This window comes from Mirounga angustirostris, unplaced genomic scaffold, assembly GCF_029215605.1.
Source record: "Mirounga angustirostris isolate CCGP_5_RB_7025 unplaced genomic scaffold, mMirAng1.0.hap1 SCAF_3, whole genome shotgun sequence".
Lineage (NCBI taxonomy): Eukaryota > Metazoa > Chordata > Mammalia > Carnivora > Phocidae > Mirounga > Mirounga angustirostris.
The window spans coordinates 175,018,898-175,044,207 of NW_026991711.1; the positions used below are offsets into that span (position 1 = coordinate 175,018,898).

The 25,310-nt window shown below is 54.1% G+C and overlaps 1 protein-coding gene across 2 annotated transcripts; it reads left to right on the forward strand.

Annotated features, from left to right (window-relative positions):
• The first annotated feature begins 454 nt into the window (after positions 1-454).
• IGFBP2 (insulin like growth factor binding protein 2) lies at positions 455-24,998 on the forward strand. Of its 2 annotated transcripts, none has more exons than XM_045868030.3 (4): positions 455-1,044; positions 21,944-22,173; positions 22,930-23,070; positions 24,499-24,998. In XM_045868030.3, exons 1-4 carry the CDS (start codon positions 603-605, stop codon positions 24,661-24,663), a joined length of 978 nt encoding a protein of 325 aa, XP_045723986.2. In that variant the 5' UTR covers positions 455-602; the 3' UTR covers positions 24,664-24,998. The 2 variants fall into 2 exon arrangements, with proteins under 2 accessions (XP_045723986.2, XP_045723988.1); XM_045868032.3 differs by lacking the exon at positions 455-1,044 and adding an exon at positions 3,790-5,730.
• Positions 24,999-25,310: the final 312 nt, after the last annotated feature.

Consider the following 25,310-nt stretch of genomic DNA (forward strand, 5'->3'; position numbering starts at 1 on the left):
TTGCCCCAAGCAACACGTGGGCACTGAGTGGAACCCTGAGGATGGAGGGAGACGGTGGGAGTGGACGGAAATCTACTTGAAGGTCAAGACTACGTCTTATGTCCTTTGCGTTGACCCAGCAGTTAGCCCAGTGCCGGCCACATGGGAAGCACGCAAACTAAGTCCTTCCGAACTGAACTGAAAACAGGAGACAAAAGCACCCACTTTTCTCCACTCCCGCGCCGACCCTATCCAAACCCCCAAGTTACTCGCATTCCCCGGGAGTCAGGGAGCCCGGAGTAGAAGGGTGTGGAGGGAAGGAGGGCGGGGTGGTGGTGGTGGCGGCGGTGCAGGGGACCCACAGAGCCGGGGAAGCGCATGGGGGCGGGGGGTGGGCGAGCGGGCGTGCGCGCACTCACGGGCCGGCGCGCGGGAGCGTCGGGGGAAGGGGGTGGTCTCCAAAAGGGGGAGGGGAGAAGGCAGGGGGCGGGGAGAAGCAGGGCCCTTTAGGACCCGGCTGCGGCTGCGGGGGAGGAGGAAGAAGCGGAGGAGGCGGCTCCCGCGCTCGCAGGGCCGTGCCACCTGCCCGCTCGCTCGCCGCCGTCGCGCTCACCACCGCCAACATGCTGCCGAGACTGGGCGGCCCCGCGCTGCCGCTGCTCCTGCCGCCCTCGCTGCTGCTGCTGCCGCTGCTGCTGGGCGCCGGCGGCGGCCGCGGCGTGCGCGCCGAGGTGCTGTTCCGCTGCCCGCCCTGCACGCCCGAGCGCCTGGCCGCCTGCGGGCCCCCGCCCGCCGCGCCGCCCGCCGCCGCCGCGTCCGGGGCGGCCGGCGACGCCCGCGCGCCCTGCGCCGAGCTGGTCCGCGAGCCGGGCTGCGGCTGCTGCTCCGTGTGCGCGCGGCTGGAGGGCGAGGCGTGCGGCGTCTACACCCCGCGCTGCGCCCAGGGGCTGCGCTGCTACCCCCACCCGGGCTCCGAGCTGCCCCTGCAGGCGCTGGTCCTGGGCGAGGGCGCTTGCGAAAAGCGCCGCGACGCCGAGTACGGCGCCAGCCCCGAGCAGGTTGCAGGTAACGCGGACTGGGCCAACTAGTTCGGAGAAACTTGCAGGGCAGCGGAGCGCGGGCCGGGGGCCGTTCCGTGGGGGAGAGTCGTGCGACGGGAGCGCCGCGACCGCTTTAGCGGACGGACAGCGGAGTCCTCGACCGGGTGTGGGCGACTGCGTGGGAGGGGGACCCGAAAGTCAGGCCCGGGGAGGGGAGCTGGAGTTAGAGCGTGCGGGAGAGCCCTGCCTGCTACCGGTTTGGTCGGGATAAACGGGCAGAGAGGAGAGGCATCCCTGATACCGTAGTCTTCCCCGGGTGGAACGTACCTCGACTTCTGTTTTGGAGGGGGGATTTCCTGGGGACGAGGGTGTTGGCCAGACCCGGGGGAGTAAAAACTTGAGACTTACTCGGGGCACAGCTTGAGTCGGGGACCGCCGACCGAAGGTTCCTGGAAAGGTCCCGTTGGAGGACGCTGCTGGGGGGCGGAGGCTGGCGGGTGTCAGTGACTTCGGGGACGTCTGGTGAGAGCGGGGCTCTAGGAGAAGGCGGCAGCTCATCGAGGGACTCTTCTGTCTGGGATGGTGAGGTGGAAAGAAAGGAGTTGGTACTTTGTAGGGTGGGTTGCTTAGGGGAGAAATGCAAACGGGCGCTGCTCTGTTCCGTGGAGAGCGAAGGCCCGTGCTTCTCTGTTGGGTGGAACAATAAAAGGGGGGCATCTGGGAGACTCAGCCCAGCAGTTCAGTCCGTGTAACTTAAGCCGGGTCGCCGGCTGCAGTCCCGGGGCGGGGGCAGCCGTGCTGCTCACTTGAGCATCTGGGCCCCAGGGCGGAAGGCAGGACGATGCCTGGGCGCTGGACCCGGCTGCTCTGACCACGGGGAGGTGTTACTCCCGTCCTAATCCGGGGGGGGATTCTTCCTGTCCGGTGGAACTGGGGCCCTGCGAGTCTTTGTAAGCGATCCTCATCACCCCCCCCCCCCCCCCCCCGCCCAAAAGGTTTCTGAGGGACACGACCAGGCAGTCAGAATCTCACTTTTGGTTTTTGTTTTTAAAATTACAAAAGCCTCCTGCCCCAGTGGTCTGGAGGAGACTGTAATTATTTTCTTTCTTCTTGGAGACAGTTGGGAAATGTGTCCACTGCCTGCCGCTGTTGTTTTAAAAAGCAAGCGAGTCTGACCAAGTTCTTCAAGCTTTTAAAAAATAGAAAGGACAGAAAAGGGATAAGTGAAAACGTTCTTGCTTGCTTGTAACCTTCTGTGGTCATAGTCCTGTCCCCCCACAACAAGACCCTCTGCCCCCCACCTTCCTCTACCCAACTATTGTTTTTTCCCTGTTCTCCTTGGGAATGGAATTGGGGGTCAGAGTTGAAATCTTTCTTCTATTTCTCTGGCACATTTTGACCTTGAGTGCGGAGCCAGTTAGGGCTTCCTCGGAGGGAGCTAGCAGAAACCCTGAGTCCCTTTCTTCTCCCTCCGCTTGCTTCCCTTCCTGCCCGCCTTGCCTCCAAGTTAACCCTTCCCTCCTGCTTCTCTGAGAAAGTAATAATAAAAGGAAAAGACTTGGCCCTGCCTTCCTCCTCCGTGGCCCCCTCGTGCCCGCCCCCCAGCTCCCCCACCAGGGAGGTACTGTGCTTTTTGAGCTGAACTCTGACAAACTAAACATCTTCCTCAGCAGGATGAACTTTTCCAAAGGCTTCCAAGTTCATAGACTCGTTTGGATTTTGACCGTCTTAATAAAGTGCGTGATACAGATCCTCCCTAAACCTTGTACTTTTTCTCACCCTTCATCCTTCTCACTGGCAGCCTGAAAACCAGCTCTCCTGCTTCCAAGCCCCAGAACAGATGCGGGGGATTCTCCCCATTCACTCCTCCCTAGAGCCCGAAGGGGGGAGTTGTCAGGGGAGCCCAGGGACAATAGGGTGAGTTCATGGGAAGAATGTCACTCTGGATTTTCTGCCTGGTTATGGGACTCCTTTCCGCCAGCTAGCCCCAGCTGCCTCCTCAGCCTTCTCCTCCCAATGCCCAGACAGACGCCTTCCGCATTTTTCTCTGGTGCTCCAGCCTGTGAAGAGGGGACGCTGGGGGTGGGGGGTGGGAGCTAGATGTGGAAGCCGGGTGGGCACCCTGGAAAGAAGTGACCCAGAGGTGTGAGGAAGGCTGGGCGAAAGGGGGCACTGCAGGGAGAAGCCTGGGCTGGCAGGGGTGCAGGGAAGAGAGGGACATGTTTTGAGGCTTCTGTGCAGGAGAGGGTCTTGGGCTGGGGCAGGGATGTGGCACTGCCTGGTGGAGAGCCCTGGGGTCCCGGTTGGGGGGTGGTGCACAGAATGTGGCCCAGAGGAGACCAGAGCACTGAAAGCTGCAGGCTCCCCCCTCCATCTCCCATCCCCTTTTCTCCCCTCTCTGAAGAATGAGCTCTCTCCCATCCCAGACTGCATTCCTCTTTGAGCAGGTTGCTTTTGAGAATTTTAAACATACCCTCTTATTTTGAGGCAGCAAACCCCAGCAGTTCCGGCTTTGCTGTTAGCTCTTTTGTCTTTGTTCCCAGGACTCAGGGGCTGTGTCGCTGACTTCCTGGGGACGGCTGGGATACAGGGGGTGGGGGTGGGCACATCTGCGGGTGCTGAGCCTCCATCCCTTGGGGGTGATGGGTTGGGACTGGTTGGTTCAGAGAAACTTAGAAGTCAGACTATGGGTTGGAGTAGGTGAGTGAGCCTGGAAGAAAAATGGGAGGGGGGGCACCCTGAGATCTGGGGAGGTCTGGATCTTAACAGTGTGTGGGTGTGTTTGCTGGTGGAGTGGGCAGAAGTGCCTAGAAATGTCGGGGTAAGAGGAGGAAGTGGGCTCCCTTTCAGAATTCAGGGCCGGCGGGGCGGACTGGCTCCCTCAGCATCTCCCCTGCCTCCTTCCCTGCCGCGTACAATGCCTGGGATTATGCCGAGGGGCGGAGCCGCCCAAGTGGCCGTCTGGCCGGCTGCACATATAAAGGTGCTATAGAAATGTGCAGGCATTCAAAGTCCCAGGGCAGGCAGGCGGGCAGGCGGGCGGGTCTGAGGAGGCTTTGCATCTGCAGTTGCTGGGGGAGCAGGAAGGGGGGCAGAGGCGAGCGCTGATTTACAGTGGTTCAGTGCAGCTTCAGAAAAGGGGAGAAAAGCAATGGGACTTCTGGCTCAAAGCGCTGCTTTGCATCTTGTCTTGCATAAATTTGCATACTGAGTTCAAAGTCGTAAAATAGACTTGGGGAATGAGTGGGACCCACTGTCACTGATTGCTAACACCACTACCTTCCACCACCCTCCCCCCTTCTGGACAGAACACCCAGAACTAGCTCTGCTAAGCTGCTCCGCCTGCGTCACCACGGTGCGTTGGAAGGAGGAGATGGGGGAGCTGAGAGCAACTGCTTCTAGGTCTCCGGGAGGGACACGTGTCGTTCCTGGGCCACCAGACCAAGCGGGGTGTGCCTGTGTGCACTCTGGCCTCGGAGGGAGGTCTGGTCTGGAGGCTGTGGCTCTCCAGGTCGGAACCAGCCCTGCAGGCAGTGTTGGGCGGGCTGCCTCCATCTGCCATTGTGCTCGGAGGGCTGGAATTTGAGGAAGTTGCAGAATCAAGGTTTTTTGCCTGCCATCTCCTTACTCACTTCCCCTATGTCCACATTGTTCACCATGATAGTTCCCTTTGTGCGGTAATAGATTCCCATCCATTCTTCTGACAAGGTATTTGAAGAAGCTTTGAGAGAAAAAAAATCCTGTGTAACAAGGTCAAAGGACCTTATATTAAAAAAAAACAACAACAGGACTAAGGAATCTCTGAATTAGCATAGGTGGTGGTGTCTGGGGGAAAGAGGAATCTATGTGTTCGTGACCACCGCGAGGGTCTATCTATGCAATGGTTCTTGGCCCATTTGGACTATTGAGTTTCCTGGCAGGCAGAGGGAAGAGGGAAACTTAGATGGTTCAAAGATTTAGCTTACCTTAGCACTGAGCTTTAAACTAAAATTTTCAGGCCAATCATTCCTTTGGGTTAGGGAACTCCGTGGAAGTGAGTCCTAGAAAGACGCCTGCAGGTTACTTGGGAGCAGGAGCATATTTGGTCCCCATTGTCCAGCATTCAAGGGCTTACTTAGAATCCCAGTACTGTAGCCCATTTATCAGGTTAGCTTCTAGTCGGGTCTCACATTAGCTATTCTCTGCCATAGAAAACTGGATGCACAGTTGCTAAATTTTGATATGAGGAAGTTCCAAAAATTCTTGGTTCCAGTGAAATGCAAAATAGGACGACAGTACCTGGGGGGGGGGGCGGGGGGGTGCCCAGCAGGGGCTGCTGAAGGGAATGAAGGAGGAGCAGAAAATACGCAGGCTATGCCCACATTTGGTTTTGTTGTTGACCCTCCTCACATACGACAACACGGTACCACCACCACCACCACCACCACCAACAACAAAGGGCTTGGTTATTATTATTACTATTTTTGAAGAGCCTCCATCACCAGGGACTGCATTTCGTTTCAGTCTGTCCCTTCTTAGTGTTCCTAGCCTCCTTTTCCTCCCCTGCTTTCTCCATGTTGCTTTCCTATCCACCCCCCCCCCCGGTCCCCTGGCCCCCATGGCTCCCCTATGCCTCTCCCGCTATGGCTGTGTCTTGAACACCTGGCTGGATGCTAAGGCTTGAGAAATGGCATGGAAGATAGATCTACCCCAGCCTTCCACAGGAATCCAGGTAGGTGGCGACCACGTAGGTGATGGGGATCAGAGTGCTGGAAACGAATCTGATCCTGAAATGAGGAGGGTGGTTGGTGGCAGTACAGGGGCTGGGCTTGGTGGGGGTGGGGTGGGGTGGAGGGGGGAAGGGGCCATATCCCCAAGGGGCTTTGTGCTGGGGCTGCTCCCCCTGTAACCGAGGCAGGGAGGAGCAAGGTTATGCTTTTAAGTCACCAGGGGAGCTGGTGTTCTGCTTGGCAGATGTTCTAGGCCTTTCTACTCCTTGCTGTCTCTGGCCAGCATTTTGCTGAGGTGGCAGGCACCTGCCAGGGGTTCGGTCGCCTTCGCATCTGTCCTTGTTCTATCATGAACTGGCTTCCTAGCCTGCGTTGTCTCCTGTCTTCCAAGAGCTCTGTGAGGGAGAGAGGGAGGCTTTTTACCTCCATTTCGCAGGTGTGGACTCTGAGGCTCAGTTAGGGGACGCCTGAGCAGGTAAGTCATGAGTTGAGAGGCTGACCTTCCTTCTGTTCGCCTCCGCCCCGTGGTCAAGCAAGGGAGGGGGGCTGTTGGTTGCAAAAGCCTTTGACCCTGTCAGCCAGAAAGTTTGTTCCTGGACACCTGCCATGTACGGGCCAGGTTTGCCTATTTGCATTCCCTCAACTCCACTGGGCGGCCCAAGGCCTGGGGACTTCAGAGAGGGAGGTGACCAGTGTGCAGCAATCGGGAGAGACAAAAGGATCCCGGGGGAGGGGTGGTGAACAGAGCTGGGGGGCGGCAGCCTGGCCTGTGCCATCGTGGGAACCGGGGTCCCTTGCAGATCTGACTTGGAGAACCTGAGTGCTGATGTTCGTGGGCCTTCCTCAAGTATCAGTTTACCTGTTGGTGGAACGGGGATGACTGTCTCTCTTCAGTGGGGTGTGTTTGAGGACAGCTGTGGTGCTGGCAAGCGTCTGGCCCGCTGGGAGCCCGCGCTGGGCTGTGTCGGGCGGGACATGCGTCTCCCCGGAGGCTTTAGCGTGGTGCTTCGTGGCCCCGTCGTGGTGTGAAGTTGCTCTGGCTCAAAGCCCAGTTACCAGCCACATCCTAGCCACCCAAGGCAAGAGATATGTTCTCCCTGAGCCTCCGGTTCCTTCTCTGTAAATCAAATATTGATAGCACCAACTCCATAGGGTGGCGCCCGCAAGTGTGTGTGTGTGTGTGTGTGTGTGTGTGTGTTGACAGCTAGATAATACAGACAAAGCTAAGCACTTTGGTTTTTTTTTTTTTTTTGTAATCACTTGCTTTTCATCTCTTCACCTATAAAATGGAAATATCCATACCTCTGGCCTACTTGCATGGACCGTAGTTGAGCTGTTTGTAGAAAGGGTAAGGCAACTGTACTTTAAATACAGTATAAGTGGATTTGTGTCAAACAAGTGGTCTGAGGTAAGCAGGTTTCCGTTTTTTAGGGATGAGTTAGGCAGTGCTCTTTAGGGCCCATGCCCTGATGTCTGGGGCTGACCGTTCTTGGTCTGGGAGCTTCACCCTTTAACGCCTCAATTGGGGGTGGAGGGATTGCGGGGACAGAAGTGGCCCCAGGGTTGGGTCACTGGGTACTTGTGCGGGCTTGCTGCTCATAAGCTGGCGACAGGGCTGAGTTCTACCTTCACCCGGCCAGCCAACCTTTAGGACCCAGCCGTCCAACTGCAGGTATTCGGAGGAGCAGAGGATCCCTGAGGCCACAGTTCAGGGGTGGGAAGCTCCTTCCCCCAGGGACAGCCCTCTACAGGAAGCCTGCAGGGACCCAGGCTTCAGAACAGTAGGGTCAGGTAGGAGCCAGCCTGGTCTTAGCACACTTAGTACCTGGAACATGGACCAGGGTGCGCAGTGGTGGAGTTGTCCAAGCCAGGGAAGGCCCCTTGGCACCCATTTCCTGCTCCAGGAAAATGGGCTTTCACATCTATCCTGTCTGAGCCTCCGGTGCCAGAAAGTTGAACGTGATCCTGGCAAAGACATTGGATGTTCTATCCAAAAAGTGACGTGTCCTTACTACGCCATCTGCAGAGTGGACCGCATTCCTGAGTTGGGGAGCAGCCTCTCATTTCGAAGGGGTTGGTGGGTTCTCCACAGGAGTGCTGGATTGGGGGGGTGTTGGGGAGAGAGTTTTCTGGGCACTGAGCTTCTTCCTAATGTCTGATTCCATCTGTGGTCCCAGAAAACCCTCTGAGTGACCCCCTGTCTGGGCATAATGATAATGACCGTGTTCTGGAGCCTCTGCTGGAGGGGAGGCCCCAGGAAGCAGAGAAGGGGGATGCTTGAATCTTCAGGGTCAGCAGAGGCTTGTAGTGAAACCCAGGATGGTTGGGACAAAGCACAGTATTTGCCACTGGGAATCTGAGGTGGCCAGTTCCTTAGACTCTGAGGGCCTTCAGGATTGTGGGGAGGGGGACACAGAGGAGAAGCCCACTTTACAGATGGGGTAGTCAATTCAGAGAAACTTGTTGGCTTTCAGGTTCCAGGATAACTGCTCCCCACCCCCACCTCCACCTCCACAATGAGTAGAGTGTCTGGGCTATGGATTTTTTTTTTATCCTCCTGGAAAATGGACCATCCCCCTATGCCCCTGTCCCTCCTTGGCCACTCCTGTCCTTTATTTAACAAAGCCGGGGAAGATCTGCTCTGGCTCAGCTACTGGGTGTCAGGGTGCAGAGGGAGACCTTGCTCAGAAAGCCGGCTCCCCCGGAAAGAAATACAGAGTCGACTGTAGTCAGAAATTGTTTCTCTTCCCCCCCCCTTTTTTTTAGTGGGGGGGGGCACTTGGCAGCCTGTGGGGCCCCTTCTGGCTGCCAGCCCCGCATTTCTTCCTGGCTGTTGGGAGGCAGGGCAGGAGAAGAGATTGGGGAGAAGGAGCAGGGCCTGGCTGGCCTCCAGCTGTAGGGCAGGAGAATTGGCCCACGGGCCCCCGTTCAGTTGGCCTGAGCAGAGCAGAGCCTGGGGTTTCTAATTAGTGGGTGGGTATAGGTGTGTCAACCTGTGTTTCATTCAAGGAGCTGAGTCCTGGGAGGCGGGAAGTCAGGGAGGGAGGGCCTCAGAGCCCAGGAAGGCCTCAGCAAGTTGGGGAGGTGGGACTGGGACGGGGGCTTAGCGTGTTGAACCCCTGAAAAGAGTCAAGGAGGTGGGGCCTTCTTGCTGGAGGGATCTGAGCTGGATTGTGGGCTGCAGTGAGCAAAGGGTCTGTCCCAAGGGGTAAAGGACAAAATAATGATAATTGAAGTGCTTTCTTCTAGACATCATCAACTTTGACCAAAGTGCCCGTAGGGTTTTTTCGGTTTTGTTTTTTCCAGCTCTGTTTTAGCCTCAGGATTCTCCCCACTTGACAGATGAAGAAATTGAGGCTGCATTCCGGTTCCAGTGCCGAGCAAGGCAAGCACAGACCGAGTGGAGTCTGGGTCTCCAGATGCTCAGCCCAGGGCCCCATTCCCTCAGACTCACGCATGCAAAGCAGCTGCGAATTATATATTGCTGCTAGAAAAGCTTCTTTCCCCGGGGAGCTGGTAATTAAGGCATAACTTCTCAAAAATGTTCCTTTATGCAGCTCCCCAGGAAGTTTCTTTCAGGTCTATTGTCTTGACTTCTGGATGGAGGTGCAAAGTTGCCTCTGGGTGGTGCAGTTGCTTTCTAAAGTGCCTGAGGCCAAGATAAAATGAAAATGGCAGTCCCCTCGGGCCCTGCCTCAACAGCTGCCTGATAAGGCTGGGTAGTTTCTGTAGCAACAGCGGCAGGAAGTATGGCAACTGGGAGGAAGGGGAGCCCGGTTGGGGTGGGTGTACCGGATCAGAAAGGCTTTCCAGGTGGGGTGGGGTGGGCTGGCATCTGACTGGCAACTTCCCTCCCAGGGAAGACAAGGTCCCCTGATGAGGGGATGAGGTGACCGGGAACAGAAGGAATAGAGCCCTGGGGTTAAAAGCTTCCGGTTGAGTCTTTCCCTAGATGACGCTAATGACTGGACACCATCCTGGCTGGTTAAGAGTTATGAAGCCGAACAACCTGGATTTTGTGTTGGCTTTGCCATTGACGACGTGACTTTGTGCAGTTGACCTTGAACACTATGGCTTTTTTTTTTCTTTTAAAGATTTTATTTATTTATTTGACAGAGAGAGACACAGTGAGAGCAGGATCACAAGCAGGGGGAGAGGGAGAGGGAGAAACAGGCTTCCCGCGGTGCAGGGAGCCCGATGCGGGGCTCGATCCCAGGACCCTGGGATCATGACCTGAGCCAAAGGCAGACGATTAACAACTGAGCCACCCAGGCGCCCCTGGTTTTTTTTTTTTTCTGATCAAGGTGAGAGGGAATAAGAAATTATCAACCTCATGTGATTGCTTGATGATAAAACAAAGTTCTGTACACAAAGCGCTTAGCACAGAAACTCTGATAATCAGATGATGTCATACTGGTTCTCCTTCCTTCTTCCTCTAATCTCAACACACAGAACGGAAGGAGAAGTCCTCTGTTTTCCCGTGTTTTCTGATTTGCCAAGTGTACTAAGAACAGGGACTGAAGGATCCAGTTCGGAGGAATGGCTTCTTCTGTGTGGTGTGGCTTCCTTGGATGGCAGCCCTTTGGAAAGTCCAGAATGGGGTTAGTGGTAGAGGGTTTTGCAGTGGGCAGTCCTGGCCTTTGATGCCACGGTCACTCATTATGGTTCTGCCAGTGGTTGAGAGCATGGCCTGTTTATGCGCCAGAGGTGAGGATTCTCCCTTGAAGCTCTGCGGGTTGTCTCTGGTTCTGTTTGCTGCCTCCCGGCCAAGAGAGCACAACCAAGGAAGACCCCAGATGTGATGCCGTCTTCTATCAGACACAATTAGTGAACTTTTAGTTGAAGAAAAAGAAAAGCACGGTGACCTATTTAAAGACACTTATTTATATTCAGGACACTTCTTGTGCTGGTTTTGAGAGTGTGGCAGGCAATCCTGGACATCTTCACAGGTTTTTAGTTTCTGTTTGCACCCTCCGGGTTCAGTTTGTCAGGCCCGCAGTCTCTGGGAACAGTTGGGGATGGAGAAGAGGTGGGCGGAAGGGGAGGGTGGGAGGAGACGAGTGGGTAGGACCTGGTCTCTTATCACTCTGGGAGGTGGTCGGTGGGGTCATAGCCTCGGAATGGAGTGTAGGGACAGTTGTTTGAATGTGGGTCCCAGGAGAGGGAAGCGTCCTTTCTCTCTCACCTCCTTATTTCATTTGCTGACTGCCCTTTTTTTTTTAAACTCCTGGTCTCTTTTGCTGCTGTGGGGCCTGGATGGTGAGGGAGAGGCCAGAGAAGTGAAAATTAAATACAACACGATACTCCAGGCCGGAGAGCGGTGGGATGGTCTTCAGGGAGTCAGCTGTCCTGATGTTTACACACTGATTGAGCGCATACCGTGTGCTGGGTGCGAGAATGTAAAGACGCAGTTGTCCCACTACTCGTAACCATGCTTTTTCATCCTGGAGGGGAGCTAGAGAAGCATTTCATTTTATTTAAAACAATTTTTTTTTAAGATTTTATTTTATTCTTTTACGTCATCTCTGTATCCAACGTGGAGCTCGAACTCATGACTCCAAGATTAAGAGTCGTGCACTTTACTGACTGAGCCATTTACCAGATGCCCCAAGAGAAGCATTTTATTTTTATTTATTTATTTATTTATTTATTTATTTTTTAAAGATTTTATTTATTTATTTGACAGAGACACAGCGAGAGAGGGAACACAAGCAGGGGGAGTGGGAGAGGGAGAAGCAGGCTCCCCGCAGAGCAGGGAGCCCGATGCGGGACTCGATCCCAGGACCCTGGGATCATGACCTGAGCTGAAGGCAGTCGCTTAACCAACTGAGCCACCCAGGCGCCCCAAGAGAAGCATTTTAAAAAGTTGAATATTAACTATGAAGAAACTAAATCAGTAGAGGTGTATATAAATTTAATGCAAGTAAACGGGGCAGTTCTTTTAGCCTTTTGACCAAGGCTTTTGGGAAGTTCTCAACGTGAAATAATGAGAGCCCTTGCTGGTGAATAGAGTCACAGAAGGAAGAGAATCAGGTTTGACGGGTATCTCCTTCCGACTCAGAAGAAGAAGGCACCATCTCATTCTTACAGAAAAGCAAATGGAGTGCACCAAATGTCCTTCCTGCCCTCCTTTCATTTTTTCATACTTTTCTTTAAAGCGATGTGGAAGCGAAGTCCAAATTTGCATCTTCAAGAAGCTCCATCCTTTGGAGGAAGAAGAGAAAGCAGGGACCCAGGCTTTTTGCCAGTGCACTCTGGTTAGGGAGCTGTGAGGGAAGCTGAGTCAAATAAAAGAGTGCTTTGCTCAGGGATGCCTTCATAGTCTCGGTCCAGTGGCCTTTGGACACTTGGAAGCCATATTGTCCTTCCTCCTTGAAAGGTTCCTCCTAAACTCTACCGGAGCAAGTCTGCAGTTCTTTCCCATTTGCAATGTGTTACCTGGTTCAGTCCTTCCTGTGGAACTCTCGGGTGGCTTCTATCCTGGATCGCTTCTGTTTCAGTTTAAGGCTCTTACCTCTCTGGGCCTCAAGGAGCTGGAACAGGTGCCTCTCTTCCACTGGGCATGACTGGCCCTTGGGCACCTGCACCACAGCACACCTGTGGGCACCCCCCGGGGCCCTGCGGGCTGGGCCGGGATGAGCTCGTCCCCTTGGCTTTCTATCCTCAGGCCTGCACCATCTTGATTTCTTTGTTGTCCTCTCTTTGACCCTGTGACTGTCTTCCCCTCTCTTTTGGGTCTTTGCTCTGACTCATTTCCTAGTTCTTCATGCCGCAGAGACCTGGCCAGGAGCCCAGGGTCAGTTTCTGGCAGGCAGGTGACCCTGGTGACACTGCTGGCCTCAGAGTGCCAGTGAAGTTGGCCATGTCACTCATGTTCGGCCCTCTTGCACCCAGTGGGCTTTCAGAGGCACCCCAAGTTTACTGATACCCCTCCTTGGCAAGGAGAGGGAGGAGTGAGTGTGATGAGGGAAGTGACTTTTAAAGAAAATGGTTGCAGGGTGCCCTCTGGCTCAGTGGATCGTGTAGCTCTTGATCCCTGGTTGTGGGTTCGAGCCCCACGTTGGCTATAGAGATTACAGATTACTTAAAAATAAAATCTTTAAAAAAATAAAATGGTAAAAATGCAGACAAGTAATAGGAATCATGCAATAACACCAGTCTGCCCCCGAGAACTGGGAGTGGTGGACATTTTGTCCTGTTGGCTTCACATCTCTTTAACCGACTGAGCCACCCAGGCGTCCCAGCTTCACGTCTCTTTAAAAAAACGTTCCCCCCCCCAAAAAAAACCCCCAAAACAAACAACAACAAAAAAACGTTTCCCAATGGCCTTCCTTACCAGCCTCTTGTTGCTGTCCCTTGTCCCCAGAGGCAGCCACCAGCATGCATTCCTTTGTGTTTCTTCTCCTTGGCTAAACAGATTCGTCAATAGATGGCCAACATCTAGAGTTGTTCTCTGAAACTAAGTTACATGTGCAAAAAGGTCTCATTCTGCAACTTTTTCCCTCTGTCGATATTAGGTCTGGAGATCTGTTCATGTTGGATAGATCACAGGAGTGATCACAGGTCTGAGCAATTCTTGTCAGCTGCTGTGTAGTGTTCCATTGTACTGACCCTACTGAACTTACTTCTCCGTTCACCTGCTGCAAGGCTTCTGGGTCGGGTTGCTGGTCGTGTTTTGCCATTACAGGTAATGCTGTAATGCACATCGTTGTGCACATGTCGGGGAGATGTAGAGTTGCTGGGTCGGGTGCATTCTTCCTGTTCCTGTAGCCCCTGCCCCAACTTTGCACTGAAGCACACTCTCTACTCCCTTGGGCTTTCGGCGGCTAGGTCACCTTGCCAGGTTCTTGGACGGCTTTAGTTGAGCCAGAGGAGACATGTTTGGGACCCGTGGAAAGGGGTGAAAGCTGATAATGCTGTTTGCCCTCTTGCTTTCAATTTCTCTGGCTCTTCAAGGACAGCCTGGCTCACAGAGTCCCAGGGGACCTTGGCTGAATTTGAGCCTGTTTTTGTTTTCTCAAACGGTGTGCCTCAGTGCTGACCCGCCCCAGGTCTTTGTGATTCCAGGAATGACCCTGGTGTTTATAAAGCAGCCCATTAGAGAGCACACAGGCAGGGAAGCTCTGTAGAGGCTGTGCTGTTTCTGCTCACTCGGGGAGCCCGAGAGGAGACGGCGTCGTGAGGGCATGCTCTAGAAATCTCCATGATGTTTGGCCAAGAAGGGGCCCCCTGTGTGCATCCAAGCATGCATATGTGTCTGTTTATGAACCCATGAGTCTACGGATGGAAAGAGCTCTCGAGGCTGTATCTTCCCAGAGTGTATATGTGAAGTCCTATCTCTTAAAAAGAAGAGGCATCGTTCTCCCATCCCCAGGAAGTTCTTCAGCAAACTGAGGCAGGAGAGCGAGAAACGCAGAGGAATGGGGTCTCGGAAATGCCAGAACTTGGATGGGTTGTTAAAAATCCCCAGAGTCCTTGACCTTTACCCAGGCTTGCTGTAAACCCCAGGGGGCTGGAGTCCAGGACCAAGTTCTTCAGATGATTTCTGATAAACAGTCATGACAGGGCACCGTTCCCCTAATCTAACTCCCTGAATTTATAGATGAGCATGTTGAACCCTACACATCTTGACCATGCAAGCTCTCTCTTTTTTTTTTTTAATAAGTAATCTCTGCATCCAGCGTGGGGCCCGAACTCATGCCTCAGAGATCAAGACTCATGTGCTCTACCAACTGAGCCAGCCAGGTGCCCCCATATATTGAAGCCTACACGTCTTAAACCCCTGTTGGGCATCACTCAGAATCCCAGGCAGGGTGCTAGCATTGGGATCAGAACCTTGCACACATACCCCCCCACCCATTGGCTTTCAGGCCAGCACTTTTCTTCCTGCTGGGCTAGAACTAGTTTGCCAAAGTTTTGAACCCAAGAGGTAGCGTTCTGAAGGGAACCCAGAAAGAGTTCAGGATGGCTTGGCCAGCAGTGGGCTCAATGCCCTGCTTTTGTGCATAATCTCTAGTGTCATCCATTCCTTCCCTGCGTGAGCGTGGCCACTGGCCATTCCCCTCCCCGGAGTTTCAGGGCTCAGCCACAGCTCACTGGGCGCTAGGCCTGCCACTCTTCCGAGTGCAGGATGATGATGCCCAGGTGAAAGTGACCAGTGCTCCTGTGGGACACAGCCTGGATGATGCCTGGATCGGGAACATCTGAAGAGGCTGCTTGCAGCTATTTCCTACCACAAGGGGATTCCTTTTATGCGAAAGCCACGCTGAGGGGCTCCTGGTCTGTTGCCAAGAGGGTTTCTCACCGAACGTGGTGGCATCTGAGAGACATCAGGTTTGCTTTGCTGGCGCTGTGCACTGAGTAGGGCCTCCGAGGGTGGGAGAGAATGGGAAGGGAGCTTAGAAGGGAGTTGGGTGTCAGCAGAGGGTAGATGGGCTGACCAGGAGAACGTCATTCCCGGAGCTGGAATGTGCCCCGGGTGCCAGCCTCCACCACAGCAGACGTCCATGTGCACACTCTTCAGAATTCCCCCGTGAGAGGCCAGTGTGGCCTGCCGCCTCTGACCTTTAGAAGAAAGGGTGGAGGGAGACACGTAAACAAGGCCACTTCCCCAGAGAGACAAAGGACCTCAGCCGAAAAATACCACAGAAGCTTCCCTTCCTTCCCCACCCACTGTTAACTGCTGCCTGCCTCCCTCCCCCCACCTCCCACGTGGCCTGAATTACCCACCCCAGCCTCGGTGGCCTGTGTTACTGCACACGGGGGCCACAGTCAGCCATCCGAAGGCGCTGGGTCCCCTGTGTGCTGGTGAGTACCAACAAGCCTTCTCTCCTCTGTGCGTGCGTGGTCCTTATGAGCTCCTTCCCCTCCCTCCCTCTCCCCCTCCCTCCCTTCCTCTCCTTCCTTCCCATAAATTCTGTGAAGTTAAAGTAACTTAGGCAAATCCACGCTTGCCCAAGGACTTCCATCAGATGGCAGAGACCTGTGATGTTTAGCGACATACAGAATTCATATGATCAACAACATCAGACTTTGGAAGGAACATGCAGATTGTATTGCAGAACTTTCTTCCCCACATGCGTATGGCCGTCCTACAGATCAGGTCTCACCCACCCTTGCCTGGTGCGTGTATCTTCCATTTACCCATTTAAGAAATAGATCACCTGTCCGCACGTTTCTTCCGGAGCTTGATTTTGCCAACACTGGGCAAATGGTAATGATAAGTCGTAGCCCTCGCTCGAGTAGGATGATTATTCACATTTTTCACGCTGGAGAAGTGAGAGTTCAGAAAGGTTCAAGGGTTTGGCCAATGTCACAGGTGAAGCAGAAGCAGCAACGTGGGGAGGCCTCTTGACTCCTGGTGTTCTTTGCCCATTTGACTTTGTTAATGAATTGTCCACTGCCATATGGATGTTAACGGAGAAGTTGTCCACGAGGGAGGAGGAAGATGGGAGTTAGCATTAATTCTTTTGCCCGACATGTGTCAAGATTAAGTGCACTTGGGGAGAAACCAACAAAGCAGGAGGCACGTGAGTTCTGTGCCCAGCGAGAGTGGAACCGGGCAGGCGGCCAGCCTCCCACTGGCCCATTGCTCGGAAGGGAATCCCATTCTCACAGGGTCTGGAATGCCGGTACCTATGGAAGGAGGTGAATCCATAGGAGGGAATGACCGATTCAGGGTCAGAGTAGATCCTTTCTGTGGGGCCCCTGGCTCTTAGATTTCCAGATCATCAGGAAGTAGGCTAAGGAGAAGGTGGGAAATGGCTAGGTTTTCTTCAGAATAAAGACAAGAAGAAAGCAGGGAGGCATAGTCATCTGCTAGGAAGATGTGGCATGTTCTGGGGGAAGTTCCCTTTTCTCGCCAGGTCTGCATAAGGACAGAGCCCCACTCACACTCTAAGCAAGAAGAAGTAGGGGGTTGCTTTTAGATTTGGGGGGCCTATTTTCCTAAGAGGGCTTTAGGGTTTTCCGTAGATCAGGAATCGCCAACTGTCCATTGGAGCACAGAGGTCAGAGCATTGCACTGGGAGGAAATGTGGTTTCACAAGAGTAAGAATCTGTCGAACACAAGGGTTTTCATGCATCGAGTCAGGTCGTCGGTGCTACGATCCAACAAGATGATGTCAGGGAAAAAAAAGGCTAAGCCAAAATTAAATTTGAAAACCAGGGTATTAATGAGTAGTCTGGAATGCAGAATGAAGGTGCAAAGCTCTTTCTCCTGGAGCGGTAGCTTCCAGCTGCCCTCCGGGGCCACCTAGTAAGGCTGGGTCAGAGGACAACGTCGGGACCCCACGCCGATTGTGAAGCACCTCTGTTGATGGCACAGAGGTGGTACATGCTCCTCTAGAGCAGGTAGTAGTCCTTCTGGGCCTCGGGTTTGCTGTCTTTAAAATGGGGCAACTCGTCCCTTGCCTCTCGTTGTCCTTGCCTTTCTCAACTGAGCTCCCCTCCAGGTGCATGAGGTTGAGAGTATACACAGGACGCAGGACACAGGACGGGAGTTCTCACGCTCCAGGCCCTCTGTGGTCTCCCCCACTTGTCTTTGGAAAAGCTTTACCTTCCATATATAGTCAGCAAACTCCGTGCTTCAGTGTTGAACCATTTCCTGGGGCGCTATGTAGAGAACAGCTAATCCTTAGGCGAAGATCTCTGGGGACCCAGGAGGTCATCTCTAAGCCCTAAGCCTTTTCTAGTTATGACATTTGGGCTGCTAAGAACCATTTCTTAGACTGACCTTTGCCCTGCAGCCCACGGAGCTGCATACATAAGTGGTTGCATAATAAATATTCTGAACCTCACTCTTGGGCAGGAAAAAAACATGCAACTTGGTATTTTTGTTCTGAGGGCAAATTCCATCTCTAGTTGGAGTTCTTCATTTGGAATGTTTTCCTTCAGACCGCTCCTGTCACCTATAGGAGAATGTATGGGAAGCACTGGGTAATAATGTGATGATGCCCTTGTGCCTGAGTGTCGGGCTGCCACGTGGGTACTTCCCCGAGTGGGGGGGGAAGTGGGAGCCCTTGAGAGCTGGCTCTGTGTGCTCCTACCGTGTGCCTGGCCCTGTGTCTGCGTGCAGCATCTCTGGGAATCTGGCTGCCCCCTGGAAGTGGGTGTTGTTTGTCCGTGATTTATAGATGAGCAGTGGAGACACAGAGAGCTTAAGTAACGTGTCTGGGGCTGCACAGCTAAGTGAACACCTGGGATTCAGGCGATTAGACTTTGGAGCCTGAATTCTTGAGCCTCTCTGGCTGGGAATAGAAGAGTCAAGGAATCAAGGCCTTTCTCAGTCTGCAAGCTTGTCTGATCTCTACCCAGTCAGCTGTCTCAGTCCCTTCGCTGGGCTTGGACCTCAAGATGTGGAGCGTCAGCATGTGCGTCAGCAAACGGGACCCATGGATTTCTTCATCTTATTGGCATGTTCGTTGGCAGTGTTGGGATCAATAACGGAATGGGATGAAACCTAGCCTGGAATCCAGGTGGCCTCCGTGAGGGCGGACAAACTGACCTTTACTTCAGAGAGATTGGGGCTATCTCAGGATAGGAAGCTAGTTCTGTCCTCCTGGGAGCATACTGCCCCATTGGCTCCCATCTTCTGGGGCCTGGCGCAGGGCTGTGTTCAGATTGTGGACCCTGGACGCCTGAGCGTTTGTGGCCCTTCCTCTACAAAAAGATGTTAAATCATATTTGATAACTGCATTTTATAACCGTGCATGTATCTGTATCGTAGATTGACTTTTTAAAAAAATTTACCTAAAAGCATATTTTTCCTTTTGATTTTTTTTTAATTTTTAATTTTTAAAAAATTTTTTAATTTATCTGACAGAGAGAGACACAGCGAGAGAGGGAACACAAGCAGGGGGAGTGGGACAGGGAGAAGCAGGCTTTCCGCTCTGATGTGGGGCTTGATCCCAGGACCCTGGGATCATGACCTGAGCTGATGGCAGGTGCTTAATGACTGAGCCACCCAGGCGCCCCTTCCTTTTGATTTTAAAATAGACCCCCACATTCCCCAGGCCCGTGGGTGCTGTGCCTAATGACAAGCCAGCCCTGCCTAGAGCCTGCAGGCCTGATGCATATTTACCTGGGTGCATCTCGTTCATCTAACATGTTTTCAGATACCTTGTTCTGAGCGCTAAACGTGGGCTGACCTCTGGGACTCAGCCAGGGAATGCTGCTTTGTCCCCTGTCAGTGGTCCGAGTGCCAGGAGAGCTTGGGGAAGGGGGAACAGCATCCTGGGAGTCCTCTGGATGCCTAGGGAAGACCTCCTGCCCCCCCGCACCGCCCCCCCGCCCCCCCAAGCTAGAAGGTGGACAAGTGGGCCCCAGAAGTGTGCTGGGAATGGAACCGTGGTGGAGGGTCTTAGCTGAGGGAGGCGAATATAGTAGAGCTCGGATCTGCCTTATGCGGGGTCTGGGGTCTTCAGCACAGGGCTGGGGAACTTCCAGGCCTCTGGATAAAGCCTGACTTCTGAAGGGAGGTTTTTTGGGGGGGGGGGCATTTTTGCCTCCCCGGGGCTATATCTTTGGTTGTCACAACTTCAGGAGGGCTCCTGGCCTCTGGTGGGTAGAGGCCCAGGATTCTGCTTGGCATCCTGCAATGCAAAGGACATCTCCCCAGTGAAGAATCCTGGTCCCAGTGTCCGTAGTGCTGAAGTCGGGAGATAGGGTGCTTGATGAAAGTTTGGGGTGGGTGGGTGGGTCTAATCGAACATGGGGGTACAGAACTCCCATCCAGCTTGGTAGCAGATGCTTCAAATAGGCCATCCCCTGCGGGTGGTGCTGGGGCTTCTGGAACAGGATTTAATCTGTGGTGTGTTTGTTTATGGCAAAACCCAGGCTACCCAGAGCCCCTGGGGAGATAGCCATTCTAGAGAGAATTTTCCAGGTTTCAGAGGGCTTACTCATTTAAATATTTCAATTATTATTTTTCTAAAGTTTAACAATTTTGGGTAGAAGTCTTTTTTTTTTTTAAATGCTGAATACGTGACATGTTAACCCTCTCCCCTTTCTGGACATCCCAAGGTCATCGTCATTATCCACACAACTCTTGTCTTGGGCTACACGATATGGAAGTCCTCAGGGGTCATCGGTGGGTGTAGAGTTGTTGGTGATGCACTAAATATCCCCAAAGTTCTTATGTTTGTTTTTTTTTAGTGTCCTCTTTTCTCCCTGCCATTTGATACTTCTCACCACTGTCCACAGGCCTTCCTTCTCTCTCCTTTTACTTTTGTTGATTTTATTCTGTGGTGGCCTTGGAAACCAGACATCCAGAGACCAGGCTTGCTGGAGCCGTGCTCCTGTGAACCGGCCGTGTTATTCCTGGGCTGAGTGTCCCCGCACCTTGTGAGGAAGGCACTTGAACTTGATGACGCATAGATGTAGTGACCGCTGTTTTGATGCTCAGAAGCTTCTCTTCCTCTGCGTCCTGGTTCTTGGTCGGGTTCCACATTGCCGAGGGAGCAGATGACAGATAACTGAGGCAGTTGCCGTCTTCGTCGTCATCAAAGTACTATCACTAACAGGACACAGGGTTTCTGTGTTCCAGGCCTTGTCTTAACGGCTTTACCTGTAACATACTCTCAGCCGTCCTGTATCTAACAGTTCAGATAACAAAATGGAAGCACGGAGACACTGTATGTGCTGGACAAAGACAGCTGGTATAAAAAGTCGGGAAGCTGGGGTTTAACCCGAGCATGTCCTACCAACCAGGGCTCGCTAGTCTGGAGATCACATGCTGGCTTTCTAAAGGAATGCAGCCTCAGCTGGTGAGGACTGGCCCCAGGAGTCAGGTGGCCAGACTCCGCCTGGGTCTTCTGGAACACACCCCGTGAAAGCATATGTCAGTTCCCCAGGGTGCGCAAGAGTGTCCCCATCCCTTAGTCGGCGAGGGAGCCCATGAACGCCACAGCTTGCAACAACCCAGAGCGGGCATCACGGCCCCCCTTTTACAGGTCAGCTCTTTCTACCGTGAAACACTGCCCAGGACGGTGGCCATCTGAGTGCACCATGCTGTGCCCGAATTCGGAGGGGACCACTGGGTCCTAAGTGCCTCACCCGAAACCCTTGTGTAGAAATATTGTAAGAGCCATTCAGTTAGATTATCGGGACTGTAAGTATTTGAAAAGCACACAAAAGGGAAGAAAAACGTGCAAAATTTTTTAGAGACACCCCCCCTGCACGTCTAGGTCTTGTTGCACCTGCAGGGAAGTGGCTCCAGGTGCCATGGTCCGAGGCCCTGTTGGCCCTGCTGTGTCCACAGGGGCTGTTTGAGTCCCGGCCCTCCTAGAGCCCGTGAGGACTTGTCTCCCTGGTTACAACTCTTCCACACCCTTCTTTCCGCGGGGCTCCCCTGGCTGGACCGACCTGAGCCAGCGTGAGCCTGTGGTAGCTGGGGGCTGCTCTCCTGGCCCCCTCCACCTGAGCTGTGCACTCAGCAGGAGCCTCTCCCTGTTGTTGAGGGACTGGTGGTTTAGGAAGGTTGAAAGAGACTTAACAGGTGCTCCTTGGAGAGGAGAGGCGTGGACAGACACGGAACGAGTCCGGGCCGCTGGGGGCAGTCCTGGAGCGGCTTTGGGCCTGAGTCATTAGGGCACCACGAGGAGGGGGCAGGTGGGCAGATGAAGAGTAATAGGGGTGTCAGAAACTGCAGATTCTGGTGGTGGCTCTCCCCGCTTCTCACTCCCTCACCAGACATGGCCTGGCCCGGGGATCTCTGGCAGTAGTTTTAAAAAACGGACCCAATCTGTGCCCTTTTAGGCCACAGATGATGAAGACCTTCACCTGGCGGTTCTGGCGGGTGAAGCTGGGAGGTCTTTCTAGGGGAGAATGATGGCTCCAGAAGGACTTAAGCCCATTCCGTGGTGAGAACCTTGCAGACACGTTCCTCCTTCCGTGCTCCTTGGCACCGCTCCGGATGGAGGCAGAACCCACTAAGCCTCCCAGGAGTTTTGCTGGAGTCAGAGGGGCCCATGTTCCCATGCCAGATTCGTGGTCTCCGTCTCTGTGTGCCCTGACTTGCGCATCTGTCGAAGTTGGGGTAGCGCCCCCCACCATGGGTTGCCGCAAAACTGAAATTGGTTAGCACAATCTGTAAGTTGCTTAGCACAATCGCGTGGGTATCCATCATCTCCATCTTCAGGGCTTCGGACCGTCCCTGGGGGCCCCACCGCTCTGGAAACGGCACCTAGAGTTCTCCTTCCCTTCCTCTCTCTGCAGACAATGGCGACGAGCCCTCTGAAGGAGGCCTGGTTGAGAACCACGTGGACGGGACCGTGAACCTCTTGGGCGGTGGAGGCGGTGCTGGCCGGAAGCCCCTCAAGTCAGGCATGAAGGAGTTGGCAGTGTTCCGGGAGAAGGTCACCGAGCAGCACCGGCAGATGGGCAAGGGGGGCAAGCATCACCTTGGTCTGGATGAACCCAAGAAGCTGCGGCCGCCACCTGCCAGGGTCAGAGGGGCCGGGTCTGCTCGGAGGGGTGGGAGGTCTCTCGGTGGGGGAGGACACCCAGTACCATCCATGTCCTACTGTAGGCAAAGCACTTTCCTTTCTGGTTCTGCCACTGGCATGTTCAGGGACCTTCAGGCTCATCAGGGTCTCTTTCGGGGCCCTCAGTATCTTTGGCTATGAAAGAGCCTGGGTGTCTGGGTTCTTGAAGTCCCGTCCTTCTGACACCTCCACATTTCTGCTTGGCTTCAGGACATAGGCAAGGAGATGGATGCTAGAGATGGACATGGACTCACTTGAACTTGCTCGAGCTTGCTGGGATGTGTTCCTCTCACTCGGCTGCCCCCCCAACCCCTTCAGCTCAGCTCCGTTGTTTTGGGTCTTGGTCCTGGTTGGGTTGATGGAAAGGAATGGAGGTTGGCCCACTGGGTCGGGGTAGAGATCCTCCAGAGACCGCCACTTGAATTCACCTTTCCAAGTAGATCCCATTTTGGCCCCCGAAAGCCATTAACACAGAATGAAAGACGGGTGAAAACGCCCATCCATGTGACTTTCTTTAGGGGCTGGGGTGTAGCACGATGACATGTTAGTGAGCACTTTCGGAAGTCCCTGGTTCCACCAGCTAGCTCTGTGGCCGGGGGAACATCCCTTCCCTGCGCATGAGCTGCTTTCTGAGGTTGTACCCAGGACCAGTGTTCCGTGAGCGCAGTCTCCCTCTGAGCATCCTCTTTGCCCGTCTGTCCCTGTCTGCGCCCACAGACCCCCTGCCAGCAGGAGTTGGACCAGGTCCTGGAGCGGATCTCCACCATGCACCTTCCAGATGAGCGGGGCCCTCTGGAGCACTTGTACTCCTTACACATCCCCAACTGTGACAAGCACGGCCTGTATAACCTCAAACAGGTGAGAGAGGCTATCCTTGGCCCCGGGCCCCGAGCCCCGGCTGTGCCTTGCTCCTGCCCCCCCCGCCCCCCATCATCCCCTGGGGTCTGAGAGCTGAGGGGGGCATGGGGATACCAGTTGCCAGGCCTGTCGGAGGCTGACTCTACTTCCTCGGCTACCTGCCATCAGCCCTTGGTGTCCAGCTTGGGCGGGAGCCCCTGGGAGAAGCGATGCGGGGTTACACTAATGCTTCTCACTGTTTTATTGAGCATTAGAATCTCCTGGCAGGGACTCCTGGGCCTTACCATTCCAGAACCAAGAGCTTGCATTTCTCACAAAGTCCCAGGGATTGCTGATGGTCCATGGAGCACACTTCCCGAATCACTGATTTAAACCATTGAGAAATCGCCCCTGTTGACCCCCTCCCCCCCCCGGGGGGGGTCCTCACTTCCCTACCTCCCTCAGCCCAGGCAGGCATCTTGCCCCTCGAAATACCAGCCTAGTTCAAAGCTGTGTGTCCTCTAAGTGTAAGCCGACTACCACATTTGGAGCTCAAAGGAAGAAATAGTGATCTCTGCTAATGAAAAACAGGCTGTGTCCTGTCCCTTCCCGGTAACTAAAGGGATTTTCCATGGTCATTAATTAGTTTATGGGGAAGAGCAGGGACCCTGGGACAGGAATTGGCTGGGTTCTGCATCTCAGCTAGGGCTCTTACTAGCTGTGCGACACTGGGCAAGTTACTTAACCTATCTGTGCTTCCTTCTGATCCTCTGTAAAGTGCTGAAATAATGGTACCTGATCCACAAGGCGGTTGTGCGGATTAAATGAACGTGTATGCTAGATAAAAACGGTAGGGGGCGCCAGCTGGCTCAGTCGGAAGGGCATGCTACTCTTGATCTCAGGGTTGAGAGTTCGAGCCCCACATTGGGCATAGAGCTTACTTACATAAATACATAAATTAACTTAAAAAATGAGAGCTAGGAACTGTAAGTGAGCAGCGTGTAGATGACTCCCACAGTGCAGGGCCCACACTAGGGCCGTGCGAGTGTTGACTGCTACCATTACATGCGGTTTTCACTTCACACTATAACTAAACCCCGGTCTGCTGGGTCCCGCACTGGGGGGGACCTCCCTGCGGGTGGGCACGGAGTCTTTCCAACTTGGGCATCCCCCAACACCTAGCTAACGTGGTCCGTGGGCCAGGAGCACCCGCGTCACGTGGGAGCTTGTTAGCCAAGCGGTTTCAGCCCTGCTCCAGACCTACTGAAGGGGAATCCGCATTTTAGCGAGATCCCTGGTGCATGGTCAGGATTTCGGTCAGGGTTTCTCAGCACCGCCCTGCAGTGCTAGTTTGCACGCCCTGGAGCTGCTCAGCAAACCCCAGGCTGAGTGAAGGGTAGGAGAGGGGCTGGCTTCAGGGCTGTTCTGCACGTCCTCTTCTCTCCTCAGTGCAAGATGTCTCTGAACGGGCAGCGTGGGGAGTGCTGGTGTGTGAATCCCAACACTGGGAAGCTGATCCAGGGAGCCCCCACCATCCGGGGGGACCCTGAGTGTCATCTCTTCTACAACGAGCAGCAGGAGGCCCGTGGGGTACACAGCCAGCGGATGCAGTAACCCCCAGCCAGCCGATGCCGGGCACCCCCGCCCCCACCCCCTCTCCAAACACTGGCAGAGAGAGGAGAGCCTTGCGTGGTGGGTGGGGAGGGTTTTCCAGGAGTGTTGACACGTGTATTTATATTTGGAAAGACCAGCACCGAGCTCGGCACACCCCCGCTTTCCCCCTCCCCAGCAGGAACTGCCTGCACCCTCGCCTTCTCCTGTCCCAGCTGGGGAGGAAGGGTGCTTGCAGGGGTGGAGCTGGGGGCAAGGCTTGGGAGGGGGGAAAAAGAAATTTTTATTTTTGAACCCCCGTGTTTCTTTTGCTTAAGATTAAAGGAAGGAAAAATAAACCGTGTGTCTTTTGCCTGAGTCTTTGGGGCTTCCCTGGGAAAGAGATCTGGGGTCTGCCTGTCTCATCTGTCCAGCTCTGTCCCTGACTCCTGGGAACAGGGCCTGGGAAGGGGCAGGCACGGCTTTGGTTGGGTTGGGAATGAAAAGGATGGGTCAGGAGGAAGGGGAATGTCCTCCCTCAAGTGGCCTTGGCCTAGGGAAACTTAAAGCCCCCAGTCCAGGCGAAATCCTCCAGTAAAACCACAGGAATCTGGTGTCTCCCCCTGGACTCCCAGCTGAATGAAGCTCGGGCCCCTCGGTTGCCCCTGGGT